Here is a 16768-nt window from a genome sequence, read left to right as displayed (position 1 = left end):
CTGTTTTTGGAGAGTGGGTGTGAGTTTGATCGATTTGGAGCAGCTAAAAGAGGCTCGCCAAGGTCTGATTCATGTGAGAAGCTGGACTGATCAGAGTGACAAACTTGTCCAGATCTTGGTTTCTTTCCTGACATATTAGTCCAGTCTTTGACTCATGTAAATAAGACGCTGAAGATTACACAGAAAGTAATATTAAGAGAAAATATTGACCCCATCTAGCTATTCTGCACAAAGTATTTTATGATCATAAGCTGTTTCTTTGCTCTTTTTTGAACTGCAGCACTGTACTCATGTAGTGTACTGTACTGTATGATATCTTATCCTGTAGGCAAGCAAACAGAGACACCTGCTGGACAAAAACAACATCATGACAATAAAACAATAAAATGCATGCCATTTTTTTTTGTTTATTTGAAACCAAACACTTTATTATCCACAATTACTAACAGCTCTATCTAAGTCTATGGAAATGTTTACAAAGGACATAAAAACCAAAACAAGATCTAACAAAAGCGAATACTTCACATCAAGTATTATTAGATTGCGTCTTTTTCCTCTGGCACAGAGTAGACTATTTATTCATTATTGTACATCGTATCACAGTGAATCCTTTAAGTGCTTTTCTCATGTAAATAAGGACAAACATACAAACTGTGGGCAACAAGATTTCTGAAGCTTCTTCTCACCCGATACGTTCACTTTGTCAACTCATATTGTACAATGAAGTTGGCCTCTCTCTTATTATAAAAAATATTGTAAACATTTATAGTAATTGCACAACATACATTCAAATACATACTGCACTGTACAGCAAATATTTATTTCTGTGTTGTTATCCAGTAGCACCATGTATAGCAAGCTAAACAAACTATATGGAAGCCTCTAAAGTGAGTTACCATCAGTACAAAGAAGTAGCATCATGGTGGCTAATGTCGCTTTGAGTTCAGGGGTTGAATATTCTTCTGTTCTAATGACTGTGAGATAGTGGTTAGTGTATGCCTATTTGAGGTTTGTTTGTGTAGGTGGTCGAATGATTGTAAGGAAAGTCTGGTCCCTTCACATCTCACAGCTGTGAGGGAGATGAGTCCTCGTAAAAAGACATTCAGTGTTAAGATAGACTATAACACAAAAGATTATAGCGAGAAGTTTGATACAGTTGGTTGTTAGAAAGTTCACATCACTTCCATGTGCAAACACGTCGGTGTGGGAAATATGATGTTTGTTCAGTTTCTCATCGGCATGTGCCACAAACACATAGCGAGGCCATGTCATTGTGTAGCAGCAGAGTTGACACGAAGCTCATCATGTTTCCGTCCAGTCCCATTTTCCACGGAGGAAAGCAGATTAAAGCGATATTCTGTATATTATCTACAAGGATTACTGCCAAGCTGAATGGCTTTTGGACACCAACCTGACCCCACTTTTTACAGCATCTGGCTGGTGATAATCTCAAAAGGTGGGGTGGTAACAAATATAAATGATTATGAGATGTTTTCCAATGAAGATAATTGAAAAGTTTTTTAACCTCTTCAGTCTTGGTGTCGCATCCACACAAAGGCCACAAAGAGCAACTCTCCCATAAACTAAACCCAGTTTAGAGATGAACAGTATCTTAGGTTATGGTTCAGCAAAGTGTGGTCAAGGTCCTTAGGTTTGTATATAGTCTTCATTCTCCTTCCTCTGCTTTAGGAGGCTGGTATAGTGGGTTTTGGGCTGCAAGTGGTTAACCAACCCATCCTTCCCAAATCTGCCCCCTGCAAATCCAAGAAAACATTTGTTAAAATTGCAACTTGAGACATTCACTGAAAGCCATTGCTCCAGTTCAACCTGCCAACACTGTGAGAAAAAGCAATAAAAGACGATAAGAGGACTGAAAACACATTATAACAGGTTTTTCCCACATTGCACGACTAGTTATTGACTCGAGAGGATGAATGGAGAAAAATTAGTTGAAGCTTTGCATTGTAGGTTATGAGAGTTACTGTAAATGAGTACAGAGCTAAAGGACATTTCAAGCTGTTGGGTCATCTGACAAGCTAAACAAATTGGACAGAAGCAGTCGACAGGAGCAGAGCTTGGCTGACTACAGATAGCAGATGGGTTATGACAAACTCACAGTGATTTGGAGGAGGGCTTCTTCATTTTTGGCCTCTTTCGACGATGAACTGGCCTGAGGCATGCACAGCATGTACACACGCGCAGGCCAAATGCACGTGCATGGAAACAAACAGGTTTATACACACACACACACACACACAAGTGTACACACATAGATGCATGCACACACATACACCCCCGCACACACACACCAGAGATGAGTCATTAGGAGTCATTACAAAAACAGGAGCAGCAGAAAATGCAAAGCAAGCTTGCATGTTAGCCTTTTTGGTGTCTGTTTTAACCACACCAAAAAGGCTTTGATTGCAATAAAAACATAGAAGCTTAAAACAAGTTCTGGACAAGATATGCAGTTTTGGCCTCCCCTAACCACAGACAGTAAGCAGAGCCATATAGTGCCTTGCAAAAGTATTTAGACCCCTTGAACTTTTTTAGTTTGTCATATTAAAACCTCAGACCATGGGGTTTTATGTGGTAGACAAGGGGATCCCAAGCCTAGCCTAGTTATCAACCTGCAATGTTTAGATATACCTCTTCTCCAACACACCTGAATCAAATAACTGAATCAACTCGCCAGTATATTATTCAGCTCTGCAGATCCCTGGTAACAAACCATTAAAGCCTCTTAAGCCCCAAGGAGTTTTATGAAGTTTGAGCTCAAAATAACGAGCAAATCTAACTGAATTGTTCTGAGAACTGACATGTTCTTTCTAAACTATCATTATGTTAATAATTGTGTTTTTCAAATGGGAGTGGTAATTCTGGCCTTCCTTTGCTACTGGTTTAGTAAAACATGGGGGGATTGCGACAAAATGTATTTTTTGGAATCTGTGAACTCTTTGCTTACAGCAGACATGCTAATTGTGGTTTTAGAAGCCATGTGGTGAACAGCTGAGGCCGAGTTTGTTTATTTTCTGATTCAACTGCCTTTAGTTTTAACTGCATTTGGTATTTGTAGAAATATGTTTATATCAGCTTTTAGCCAAGAATCTACTATTTCTGTGGATACCACATATGTTTATGTTTAACTAATGGAACTTGCAGTAAAGAAAGTAGAAGAAACAAGAGTTAAATTCTGCCCCCAGTACTGGGGATTGGGCTTAAGAGGTTAATTTGATTCAGACATGTTGGAGAAGGGAAGCATCTGAAAGTTAAAGGATGGTAGCTCTCAAGGACTGGACTTGGACACACCTGTGGTAAACCAACACAATACTTTTCAAGTGAAGAAATAAATGATGCATGTGAATGTTTCAGTCCTCCTGAGTAAATGCTATGTAGAACCACCTATTGCTGCCAGCTCTGGCTGTAGATTCAGGAAGGCAGACCTCTGCCCCTGTCTCAAGTTCAGCAAGTAATGGCCTGTATTTAGACATCTTCCCATCAAGTCTGAACCAGTTTTTTTGTTCCTGCTGATCAGAACCATCCCCCCAGCATGATGCTGCCCCCACCATGTGTCAGGGTGACGTGCTGTTAGTTTTCCACAAGACAAATAGGCCAAAAGATTTTAAAATTGGTCCAATCTAATCAGATCACTTCTTCCTCATGTTTGTTATGTTCCCTACATGGCTTCTGGCAAACAACAAACACAACTTTTATTGGTTTTCTTTAAACAATGAAGCAACTTTCTTTCTGCCACTCTTCCTTACAGACCAGACTTATAGAGTAAATGACTAATATAGTAGTTGTTGTGTAGACAGATTCTCCCACCCAAGCTGTGGATTTCTGCAGGTGCCCTAGTGATACCGTGGTTCTTGTGGTTGCTTCTCTGAATAATTCTCTCCTTGCTCTGCATGTCTGTTTAGGTGGACAGTCATGTCTTGGTAGGGTTTCATTTGTACCACACGCTTTGCATTTTCAGATGATGGATTAAACAGTCGTCCAGGCTTAGGATATTGTTTGTACTGTTATTCTGCTTTAAACCCGTCCACAACTTTGTCTCTGACCTGTCTGCTCTGTGGTCTTCATGTTGCTGTGTGTTGATTAATGTTTCTAGCAAACATCTAAATTCTGAGATTAAACTGCATATTAATCTACTCTATTTAGTAATCATGCGATTTCTGATGGCAGTTGGCTACACTGAAGCTTGTTTTAGTGGTAGAGTAAAGGGGGCTGAATACACACTGCATACCACAATTTTCTTTTTTGTCATTCTCCTTCCACTTTACAATTGTGTACTACTTTGTGCTGGTCTATCATGTAATATCCCAATAAAATAGAAACATGTGAAAAAGTTCAAGCGGTGTGATTACTTTTGTGAGGCACTGTAGACAAATCTTCACTAGGAAGACAGAAGCCTCCCCGTTACTGTGATTCCATCTGGAGTGTTTGTAAAGGTAATCATCAGTGAGCTGCTGGGAGGAAGACATACCTATATTCACTGAAGTGGTTTCTCTCCTTTCCTCCTGGAAGGAAGTTAAAGGGACATTAATCTCAGTCTGACTGACCCGAGGAAAAGTTATAAATTATGTTTACTCACCCTTCTCCGGGTTGCATTGCTTGTGGCCCTTGCAGCTCCGTAAGCCCATGAGTTGTTGATGCATTGAATTCAGAGCATTGCGATCAAGAGTGCTGACAGCATTTATCAGCTGCAGGAACAGTAAGGACAAAATGTCAACAAGCACTTTGTAAACTATGGAAAACCTCAGAAAAAAAAAAACAACTCTACCCCATGTGGGTAAAAGAATTCACTGCAAAATATGTTGTAGGGTTATTTTATAGTTGTTATTGTTTAAGTATTTATACCTGCCATTATGTACTGTATGTGTCTGTGCAAACAACATACCTGATAGGGGTCAGTACTCAGGTCAAAATATTCCATGAAACCAGTGGCAAATTCACAGAACAGGAAATTGTGTGTGTCATTGATGGTCCTCAGGCACCAGTACGTGTTGTTATTGGCACTAGTGCAGGCACAGAACGGACCCACTGAGGGCGAGAGGGCAGGGGAGAGGAAAGGAGGGGCAGATTTTAGAAAACAAGAACTTTTATTAAAGGGTGCCATAATATTGTTTTTTTTTCTTATCTTATCTGTTGTGTAAAATAACACCAGAGGTAGAAAATATGTTCCAAAGTACCGTATTTGTCACATGTCATTCCTTACTTGTCCAGAAGGGGGCAGTCTGCCAGTGATGGTTGTCATGTGTGAAGCAGGTAAGACCAGGCATACTGCAGGTGTCATTGTTCTGGAGCCTCTTAAGGAATTTACGAAATTTTTTTCTGCGTTTCTGTTCCTTCTGCAGCCACTGATTCTTCTGCTTTGATGGCATTCTGATGGGAACAAAAGCTATTAAAGTGACCGGAATATTAAATAAAGCTTTATGAGTCAAGTAATGTTTTACCTCAGAGAGTGCATTTGCTCAACATTTAGCAGAGAAGCCTCCTTATTCTTGAGAAGATAACTGAGAAGAGAAAATTCAACTGTCATATCTGGCGAATCTCTGCAGTGGTCTTATTTTAGGGTTGATGATTTCTCACCTGGGTGTGTTGCACTGACATTCCTCTGGCCGCACCTTTTTCAGGTGACCTTTCACCTCACGCAAGTTCTTGATTTTGGTCTGCAAAGTTTCAATCTGAGTGCAGTGAGAAGAATCACAGTCACTTGAAGCAAATTATGTATCAGACAAGCTGTAAAGCTGTATATATTAATCAGAGTTTGGATAAATATGAGAGTACCTCATGCTCAATGTGCAGTTTGTGGTCTTTCCATGCTTGAAGGGACTTATAGAGGCCCCCATCACACTTAACAGTGTCGTTCATAAGAATGGAACATCTGCAGAGCACATTCAAAAAATATTGTATACATACAACAGGACTTAAAATCCATTCACAGTGACCAGTCCTGGCAGAAACAAATGTATTCATCCAACAGCAGAAGCTGATTGTTAAAGCAGAATACAAATGACCATTTAAAATGTGTGAATTTGATGCCGTTTTTTATTTATATTGTATCTTTCTTTTAGCAACACTTCTGACTTCCTGAAACAATCCCCCTGAAATACTTGACTTTACCAGTTATTCATGCTTTGGTACGAAAAAGAGCCATCAAACACAGAACGTCAATTTGTGTCCACCTTGGGGATGTTTCTTGAAATTTGCCAAGAAGCTAATTGACCAACTTCAGTAGATCCCACAATGGCTGAATGTAAATCAGAGTTGCTTAGTTTTATTATTTTGACCTTTTATGCTGTCTGCTATGGAACCTGCTGGGTTTGGCAATGTTGGCAACTTGCTGGAAATCTCAGTTATGGCAACTTGCTGGAAATCTCAGTTATGGCAAGGCTCCTTATTCTCCAGGGAATATAAACAGACACTGATGCAACACTAACTACATAAACTGCTAATATAAGATGCTGAAGGCATCTTACAAAGAATAAACTCAGTGATCATATTGTCTTTGTGTTAAATTAATAGTTAAAACAAGTTTTTACAGCAACAGCACATGGAGCCTCTGCTTCTAATATAAATTATTACTGAACGCTCACACCAGGAAGGCTAGAAATAAATATTTGCCCTTTTTATAAAAAATGGTGGCGGCCGGTCAGAGCTTTAGGAAAACCAAAGGTCACAAATCAGTCACAAATGTGTGATCATTGCATCTGTAGTATAGCTGTTTAATTATCTCAATAGAACCTCAGAAAACTTATTTCACCCTGGACAAATTCTGACTTAATTTCATATGAAACATCAAACTTAAAGCCTTTTTACGCTAACAGTGGTAGAGCTTACTGTACCCCCCCCTCCCCCCCCTCCCCCCCCCCCCCCCCCCACACACACACCTGTATGTGACTTTTAAAGCAGCAGGTGGTGCGAGTTTGTCACGGCTGGTGGGTTTGGCTGCGACTCCCATTCCACTGAATTCTTCACCATCATCTCCGATGCCTCTGCCTTTCCACCCGTCTCTGGTCCAACTGCCATTCCTGGATCCCAGAGGCTTGAAGCCCTCCTCCAAGTCTACAGCGTACAGATCTCCATCCAGCTCAAATGATACAGAGCGGGCCCACCGCTTCCTGGTCACAGCTTTACTGGATTTTATCTCTGCACAATATGAAATAGGTTAATCCGAATAACAGGAGATAGTTTTTAACACTTTTGATGAGAGTCTATACATCATTATAATATATATATATATATATATATATACCAGAGGGTTTTTGTTTTATATATATATATATATATATATATATATATATATATATATAACAAAAACATATAATTTATATAACAAAAACATATAATTTATATATATATATATATATATATATATATATGAATTATATGTTTTTGTTACTCCTGAATGATTAATGGCTCAACTCTACCACTTGATGGCAGCACTGACACATGCCTCATGACAATCTGTTTCTTTAAGCATGAGATTGCTGACCTTCTTTTTCTCTTTTAGGTAGTAGTAAATACTGGGACAACAGAATATCCAAGTGAGATTAGAAACTCACTCTTTTTGTTTAGGAGTCTCTTCTTCTTGAGGAGAGACGTTTTGAAGTCTGCATCGCCGCAGTTGCACTCATTAAAGTTGGAAGTGACAGGCAGCGTAGAGGGACTACTGGCCATTAGAGCCTGCATGCTTGGGGCAAACAGACTCGCCATGCCTTTACACTTATGCAGCCTCAGCTTGCCAGTTGGATCCTCTACACACTGCCACTTCTGAAACACAACCAACAAGATAAGGGAAATACATTTAATGATGCAGCACAAAATGTTTTTCAGATCATAAACAAGACTTAAAGATTTTTTTTGAAAAAATAATCTTCAGGCTCATTCCTCTTCTTTATAAAGAATCTAGATGCTGATGTCAAATGCAACTCTGACCTTACAATGACTGCATATCAAAGTAAGTAGACAGATGGCAAATTATTATCCTGCTATGGCAACACACAGTTTCTTTTTCCTGAAAATTAAACAGCCTCCCCTTCCTGGCTCATACAGGTCAGGTACCTGTCCTGGTTGCTGGCATGAAGTCTGGTACTCTGCTTTCTGGCACAAGTCCTTCACCCTCTGGTATTTTGGCAGGAAGTTCTCCTCCTGGGCCATTTCCTTCCCATCGGCTCTCTTGTGCGGAGGCTTCCTGAAAGAACAGACAGAACATTGACAGGCAGGCCAATGCTGCCAGAACACATCGCCTTGAATGAGAACATGTCTTACAAAAGGTCAATCAATAAAACATACCCTCTCTCCACCAGGAAGGAGTCTCTCCATGTTTTCCCTTTCCTGTTCAACTGGAACCTGAGAAATCAGTAAAACACCACACTGTAATCTTTGCAGTAAACAAATATGTTCGCCATTTTAAAATCCCTTAAAAGATAATGATGCTGTATCTCTATATTTGAATTGTAAATTTCCTTTTGTACAACAAAGCATTTAGTTTCTGTAAAAATTCCAGTTAAATCCCTGTTTGACCCGGGCTATTTAATTATTTCCTTTTCATCCAGGAGGAGTCTGTGGAATAAGTCACCGAGAAAAAAAAGTGTGTTCACCTGTTCATCGGTCGATCTGTGGTCAGAAGTTTGAGGATGGACTTGCCATCCATTTCGGCAGGAATATCAACACCCGCCATCTCCAGCAAAGTCGGTGCCAAGTCAATGTTTAACACAATGTGAGGATTTCTGCCAAGAAACAACAATACAATTATCATAATGTCTTTTTTTTACTAAAGGTCCACTTTTCTGTAAAATCTACCTCATACGTCTTTGAAATCTTTAACAATTTGTCACATTAAAACCAAAAATCTTTGTGTATTTTATGTGATACACCAACACAACATACAGGTGTCGGACAGTGAAACTGAAACACCTGGTTTTAGACCACAATAATTTATTAGTATGGTGTAGGGCCTCCTTTTGCGGCCAATACAGCATCAATTCGTCTTGGGAATGACATATACAAGTCCTGCACAGTGGTCAGAGGGATTTTAAGCCATTCTTCTTGCAGGATAGTGGCCAGGTCACTACATGATACTGGTGGAGGAAAACGTTTCCTGACTCGCTCCTCCAAAACACCCCAAAGTGGTTCAATAATATTTAGATCTGGTGACTGTGCAGGCCATGGAAGATGTTCAACTTCACTTTCATGTTCATCAAACCAATCTTTCACCAGTATTGGTGCATTGTCATCCTGATACACGGCACCACCTTCAGGATACAATGTTTGAACCATTGGATGCACATGGTTCTCAAGAATGGTTCGGTAGTCCTTGGCAGTGACGCACCCATCTAGCACAAGTATTGGGCCAAGGGAATGCCATGATATGGCAGCCCAAACCATCACTGATCCACCCCCATGCTTCACTTCACTTGATACATCACAAAGACTTGCTGTCTTGGTCACAGATGCGCCAGCAAGACGTGCACCAACAATTTGTCCTCTTTTGAACTCTGGTATGTCACCCATAATGTTGTGTGCATTTCAGTATTTTGAGCAAAACTGTGCTCCTACCCTGCTAATTGAACCTTCACACTCTGTTCTTACTGGTGCAATGTGCAATCAATGAAGACTGGCTACCAGGCTGGTCCAATTTAGCCATGAAACCTCCCAGACTAAAATGACAGGTGTTTCAGTTTCATTGTCCAACCCCTGTAGTTCATAATTGTGAAAGGTAAGGAAAGGCTAAAACATAAGGAAAGTGTGCTGTATTTTTTTATATCAACCCCTGAGTTAACACTTTGTACCCGATGTTTAAGGTAGGTCTCCAGGAGCTTTGAACATTTAAACACTGAAATTCTTTCCTCATTGTTCTTTAAAAAACACATAAAGCAAAGTAAGAGTTGAAACAGAATGTCTATGAACAGAAATGTTCAAGTCTTGTCAAATATTCTCTCTTGTATTTTGGTCTGGACTTTGACAGGGCCATTCCTCCATATGAATATGCTTTGATCTAAACCATTATGGCTTTATGTTCAGGGTTGTCTTCCTGACCAGGTTCATGTACAGTTCTGCTGCCTGTAGTGTTTTGCATTTAGGCCAAAAGGTTCACTTTGGTGACCAGAGCACCTTGTTCTACGCATTTCCTGTGTGTGCTACAGGGGTTGTGGTAAACTGCAAGTATTTTTAAAAAAGATTTTTCTTTTAAAGGCTTTCTTCTTTTGTAACTCAACCTTTTATTAAACCTCTCTGCAACTTCATCCCTGACCTGTCTGCTGTGTTCCTTGGTCTTCGTGATGCTTTTTGTTCACTAATGTTCTCTGAGGGCTTCACAACACGTCTGTATTTATACTGTGGTTGAATAACATACAGGTTTACTTATTAGGTGATTCTGATGGCAGCTGTTTACAATGAATTTTTGCTATCAGCGTAAAAGGGGCTGAATACATAAAACCCCAATAAAATATTAACATGACAAATTGTGGAAAAAAATCAATTACATCAATTACTAATTAGCTGACTTCTGACACTAGTTTGCTGTGCTGTACTTTATTTAGGGGTATCAGAATAAAATAATACTGATACAGGTTCACAACATTCAAATTTCTTTCTTGGAAAACATTTAGAAAACCATGGATAATTTTCCTTCACAAGTATAGATTACTTCCTGTTGGTCTATCAAATAAAAACCATAGTAAAATACATCAAAGAATGAGGTTTACACAAGACAAAATGTGGTTCTGGATACTTGTGCAAAGCACTTGGCAAAAAGGGACACATTTTACTGTCAAGAAAATGAGCATTCTAGAAGTCTTGTTACTCACGTAGTGCCTTGTTCCACATTAGGTCCTCGTACATAGAATGGTACGCGGATATCAAACTCATAGGGCATTGATTTGCCCTTTACCAGGCCAAACTGGCCGATATGATAGCCGTGGTCCGAGGTGTAAATGAGGTAGGTGTTGTCCAGTTCACCCGTCTCCACCAATGCGTTGTACACCTACGGGAGACACGACTCATTGAACAGGTACCCAGGGTTAAAAGTTACACTTTTTGTTTGATAGCTCAAATCTCTTGTGCCAGTTTCAAGGGAAAACAAAATGGAACAATTTACCAAGTGTGTCAATAAATTCATTATCCCAGTTCCGGTCAGAACAAGCACGGATCTTCCAGGACCAGTGGTTGTCAGATGAGTGGTATGTGTGCGTTTGTGTTTTAGCCTGTGTATGTTTAAAGCATACAAACATCTGTGTGGCTGGCTGCATACCTTTTCCACACTATCATCCACAGACAGTAGAGTCTGCATCCTCCTGCGCTGAAGCATGTTAGTGAACTGCATGTGGACAGGCTTCATGGCTCCAGTGTAGCGGAGGATCCAGTGCTTGTCCAGGTTCGGAGCATAGTTGTAGCTCGGGGTTCTTTAGTAGAGGAACAAAGAAAAAATGTGTTAAAGTTGGAAAATGACCCCTCTAAGTATTAAAACTTTTAACATTAAAACGTTGTACAGTTCTACTGTGCAGACGCAGCATGTTTATCTGCTGGACTAGCCTGATGACTTTCCAGAATAGCAAGAAAACAATTTATTCAGTTTCATAATGGATCTTATATAAACAATGTAAAATGCTAAAGTGTTCAAATCAATAGGGCTGCACATTTTGATCAATATTTAACTCCACTCCATGTTGATGTTAGAATATGTGGAAATAAAATCTGCCAAAGAGCTAAGGAGAATTAATGTTTATGTGGACTGATTTGAAATAAACATGATAATGTATCAGTGTTGGTTTGTTTCCGAAGTTAAATGGATTCTAAGGGTAATAGAGTAGTAAAAAATTGCCAGGAAAGGTATTTGCAGCATCAAAAACCCAAGAGAGAGCACATTTATGGAGAAGGAGCAATTAAAAGTTTGCACAAAGATACGGAGGTTGAAGTTTCTGAATCTTCTCTGTACAAAGGCAGCATGGTATAGGTTAATGATGCTGGGGGGGATTAGATGAAGCAGTACGGGTGTGTGGGGAGGGTGGACTAACTACAATCTCATTACTGGCCTTAGATCCATCTCTGGAGTCCAATAGTGGGTTTGCTATTAGTCAGCAGCACTAGAAAGGCAGTCAGAGTTACAGAAGGTCAGAAAAATTAATAGCTCAAATGAGAGGGGTATGTGCTTTATGTTTGTGTGCACATGCATGTCTAAATCATTACCTATGCATAAAACATGCATCCTCTTTGCAACTCTTTGATCACAACTGACAAAACAGTACAAATGAACAGAACTCATTATGATGATATCATTAATGTGAACAACACGCGAGCCAAACAAAGTAGAGCAAAACGCTGGCTGTGCATGCAGAAGCCTCTCGCTGCCAACAGCCTACTGTAGGCAGAGGAAGAAGAGATCCAGCTGAGATTATGAAATCTGTGTCATTCTGGGTCAAATGAAAGGAAGCATGAATTCAGGCATGAGTCATTCACTACCAAACAGCAGTGAAAAAGTAAGAATGTACCCTGTGTACTAGTCAGCTTTGTCCCAGAGATATCAAACAAATTTGCCACAAATGGGAAAAAAGCACTTTTCTTTAAACACCCTCGAGTTTTACTGAGCATGAATAATCAGAGAAATACAGTACCTTGCAAAAGCTTATAACCCCTTAAACCTTTTCACATTTTGTCATGTCACAGCCACAAACTTTGATGTATTTCTGGAGGATTTTACTTGATGGACCAAAACAAAGTAGCACAGAATTGTGAAGTGGAAGTAAAGCAGAATGCACAGAAGTCACCTAATTTGTACTCGCCCTGACCTGAGATCCCTCTCAGCAGGGATCGGGAAGCTGGTCGGAGTTGATGGCAAAATGGATGAAGCCAAATAGAGGCAAATAAGAGTAAAGACTGGGGTGGAAGTAGGACAATGAGCCTCGACTGCGCTGAAAGAGCAATCAAATGCATCACAATAAGAATTTCCTTGTTTGGTTCAAGAATGTGGTTTAATCACTTATTTCATTACCCAAATCAAATTTTGAAACTTCTTGGTTGGAAAAATAAACAAGAAAGCTTCCCGAAATCTCAGTGGAAAAGCTTGATATTCCTTACCAACCCCTACATCAAAAATCCAATACGGCTGCCAAACACCTAAAACAGTGATGTATGCTGTAATAAACAATTTATTTATACTATGTTTTCACAGGGTTTTTTTCATTCATATAGTCCAGAGAAATCCATTGGTATTTCCTTGTATTGTTTTCAGCAGTAAGCCTGTTCACTTTTTGGTTCACTCCCATCCACTCTATTTACAGCTTGGAGTTCCTGAAATATTTTCAATGTTCTTTAATGTGTAGTGTACACCGAAGAAAATATGTGCTTGAATAATCATTTTGGTCTTACATTAAAGTTTAGCTTATGATGATTCCACAGTTTAAAACGAAAGTTTAGATAAAAGTATATTCATGTGTGAGAATGACCTAGTCAAAGTCCAGACAAATATCTAATCAAGCCAGACTAGAAAATTACTGTTAAAAGATGCTTTTTCCTGCAATCTAAGCTATATTGCAAAAATAAAGGGACATTTTTTTGTCTTTAGACGCAGAGAGATTAGGAGACATAACTCAAAGGACCAGCATCAGGAAGTGCAGCCAAACATGGATTTACAAACTGTTGAATCAAGGAGACTGAATACAAATGCCCACTACACTTACAAATGTTAATTTGTTCAAAAATTTTAAAACAACTCCTTTTCCGTTCACACCACTATATGCAATTTTGTTGTTGTTCTATCCCATCAAAATGAAATCCTCTAAAGTTGTTGTTGTACCATGTCAAAGTGAGAAACATTTCAAAGTATAGAAATACTTTCCCAAGTAAACTTTCCTGAAACAACTGTTGCCTTAAAGTCAGGTTAATTATGGGGTTTTTAATGTTTTGAAGTTAAGTAATTTCCTTACATGTGCTGAGAGGCATTGGGAAAGGCAGCGCTGTACTGTGGAGCAGAGTCCTCAGGACCGTGAGGAGCAACATGGCTCAGTACCATCAGGACAGGCCGGTGAGGGTACATCCTCTTGGACATGCGGAAGTAGTTGATGCTGTTATTGGTGATAATGTCCGTCAGGTAGTCCTAAGGAACAAGTAAATATTGCTGGTCAGGCACCCAGCATTCAATGACAAAGATCAAAGAACAAATGTAAAGCACTACTAGATGGGGTTAGGTTTAAAAATGAGAAGAGGGATGTTTTTAATACCCCAAATCAACTATGTTGGAAAATGTATCATCAGCCTTCACACACACATAAATGTGACACCCCATTCTTAATACACAGGGCCTAATGTGATGTTGGCTTACCCTTTGCAGCTATAAAGATTTCAACTCTTCTAGGAAGGCTGTCTATAATGTGTGTTTATGGGAATTGTTGGCCAGTGTTCTGGAAATGCATTTGTGAGGTCAGACACTGATACTGGATAAGGATGCCTGGCACACACTCTCCATTTCGATTCAGTCCAGAGGTGCTGTATAAGGCTGATGTCAGGACTTTGTGCAAGAAAGTTTCCCTCTCTGGTTCCTATCAATGGTGTTTAGGGACTGAACCCAGGCACTAAAACACAGCCCCACATCATCATCCTCTCTGCACCAAACGTGACACAGTACAGTCAAGTTTGGACCAATCTCCTGATAAATGATAAACTCACACTGCTCCAATGGATTGCTGGACTGAGAGCCATGACTCATTACCCCAAAGAACACATCCCCATTGCGCTGGAGTGGAAGTGTACTTTACACCACAGCATCCAACGCTTTGCATTGCGCCCATAAGAGTAAGGCTTGGAGGCAGCTCCTTGACTTTGGAAACCAGTTCCATAAAGTTCTCTCACAAATGGACTTTGTCCAAAGGTGGCATCTTATCACGGTACAATGCTGGAATTCATTGAAATCCTGAGAGACCCATTCTTTAGCAAATGTTTGTAGAGCCAGTCTGAATTCAATGGTTAAGATGAGTGACCCAATACTTTGGCAATGTACATAACAATAATCTCTAAATGCAAAATGTTTTACATTCAGATTATTTTCAAATTTTTTTTAAAGTAAGCCACAGTTTTAGGGCATTTAAAAAAGTATATTTGTATAAAAGAAAAAGGGGACTTCAGTACCTTTGTGTAGTCACTGCTGTGTTTCTCCCGTACTCCATTTCGGCAGAGGGTGTAGTTGTAGAAGCGGGAATTTTTCACCAGCGCTACCCATTCCTTCCAGCCAGGGGGCACATAGGAGCCATTGTACTCGTTCAGATACTTTCCAAAAAATGCTTGGTGAAGAATTGGGAGCAAAATGTTAAAATCCCCAAATTTCCATCCTTTTTTTCTTGAATTCTCAGAATCTAAATAAAAATGACAGAGCTCACCTGTTCTGTAGCCAGAGTTGTTAAGGTGCACGGCGAATGTGTGCGGCTCATGCTGTGCCTGCCAAGAGGGCGAGGAGCAGTTCTCATTGTTGGTGTAAGTGTGGTGGTTGTGCACGTACTTCCCTGTCAGGATGGAGGAGCGGGATGGGCAGCACATGGGGGTGGTGGAGAAAGCGTTTGAAAAATGTGTACCTCCCTTCTCCATGATGTGTCGAGTTTTGTTCATGGCCTGCATTGAGCCTGAGAGTAAGCAGGGGTATGGGGGAAAAAAGGGGAATTTATATGAGCGGGGACAGCAGGGTTAGATTCAAATTCTAGCGACTGAAATAAACAGCACTGAAGGTTATTTACAGAAGCTGAAAAGGGAGAGCAATTACAGCCTCAGCAAAATTTAGAAGCATTGCTGGGTAATGTGTAAATATAGGTCAAGAGAGGCTAAAAGCATTAGGAATAAACTTAGAGGCAAAAATAAGAGTTGGAGTTAAATGAGGAAATAAATCTTTTTGGTAAAGAGTGACCTATTTGGATTTCTGTGTACCAAAGGCTTTTCAGACTGATGGTGATTGTTTGGGGAAACAGATGCTTGACCATAAATTCCTCCTTCAATGGATGCCTTTTCACTGCAATCACACGAGGACAAAAGATGTCACAGAGGCCATTATGCTGCTACTCCAATCCAATATGTTGCTAAAGGACTTAAGCGGGTAGGGAGATGGCCAGAGTTTGACAATCGGACAATAGAAGCCATGGGCTGGCCTTATTTCACGTCAGAAACAGAGCTGGCAAAGGGAGAAACATGACTTGGACTGAGCCAGTTGTTATGTTGCCAAGGAGCAGCTTAGGGTGATTTTCTCTTACAAATGTTGTTGAACTGACGTGGACAGAATATCCAAATTAATAGGACAAGGAACTAAAGCAAAAACAGATTCATATGTACAGGACTGTGAAAAAGTGTTAGCCCCCTTACAGATTTACTCTGCTTCTACTTTTCTTAAGTCACATTTGAATCTTTCAGATCATCAAACAAAGTTTCACAATCAGGAAAAAATAACCTTAGTGAATACAAATACCAGTTTAAAAATGTATTTCATTTATTAAGAGATAACAACCTGGCCAGATATTAAAGAGCGTTTCTGGAAGATGATAAGCCTATGTCAGGTCATGTCACAGCATCTCAATCACACTTTGGTAGGGAGTTTGACAAGCCTACTTTTAACCCTTCCGTTCATGCTTTTTGGCCATTCATTGTCAGTGTGCTGTGGATCATAGTTCTGCTGCATAACCCAAGTGCGCTTGTTCTTGAGGTCAAACTTGGTTGGAGATTCACCGTAGGATTTTATGGTAGAGAGCAGAATTCATGGTTTCATCAGCAATGACATGTCATCCAGGTCCGG

General features: G+C 39.9%; 1 protein-coding gene across 5 annotated transcripts in view; it reads right to left on the bottom strand.

Moving 5' to 3' along the window:
• Window positions 1-387: 387 nt before the first annotated feature.
• Window positions 388-16768, bottom strand: part of sulf2a (sulfatase 2a) — a 64700-nt gene continuing 48319 nt past the window's right edge. For 4 of the 5 annotated variants that reach the window (XM_047348378.1, XM_047348380.1, XM_047348381.1 and 1 more), the window contains 19 exons: window positions 15375-15614; window positions 15127-15278; window positions 13929-14098; window positions 11258-11408; window positions 10815-10990; window positions 8607-8735; window positions 8299-8355; window positions 8068-8197; window positions 7569-7776; window positions 6894-7152; window positions 5791-5887; window positions 5593-5687; window positions 5457-5516; window positions 5219-5385; window positions 4901-5043; window positions 4595-4703; window positions 4487-4520; window positions 2117-2170; window positions 388-1754 (listed from right to left, as the gene is read on the bottom strand). In XM_047348378.1, coding sequence (XP_047204334.1) covers window positions 1724-1754; window positions 2117-2170; window positions 4487-4520; window positions 4595-4703; window positions 4901-5043; window positions 5219-5385; window positions 5457-5516; window positions 5593-5687; window positions 5791-5887; window positions 6894-7152; window positions 7569-7776; window positions 8068-8197; window positions 8299-8355; window positions 8607-8735; window positions 10815-10990; window positions 11258-11408; window positions 13929-14098; window positions 15127-15278; window positions 15375-15614 — 2462 coding nt within the window. In that variant the 3' untranslated portion in view covers window positions 388-1723. The remainder of the gene's footprint in view (window positions 1755-2116; window positions 2171-4486; window positions 4521-4594; window positions 4704-4900; window positions 5044-5218; window positions 5386-5456; window positions 5517-5592; window positions 5688-5790; window positions 5888-6893; window positions 7153-7568; window positions 7777-8067; window positions 8198-8298; window positions 8356-8606; window positions 8736-10814; window positions 10991-11257; window positions 11409-13928; window positions 14099-15126; window positions 15279-15374; window positions 15615-16768) is intronic. The other variant, XM_047348382.1, reaches the window with a different exon arrangement.

This window comes from Girardinichthys multiradiatus, chromosome 20 (assembly GCF_021462225.1).
Source record: "Girardinichthys multiradiatus isolate DD_20200921_A chromosome 20, DD_fGirMul_XY1, whole genome shotgun sequence".
Classification (NCBI taxonomy): domain Eukaryota; kingdom Metazoa; phylum Chordata; class Actinopteri; order Cyprinodontiformes; family Goodeidae; genus Girardinichthys; species Girardinichthys multiradiatus.
This window is presented reverse-complemented; position numbering and strand designations above follow the sequence as displayed.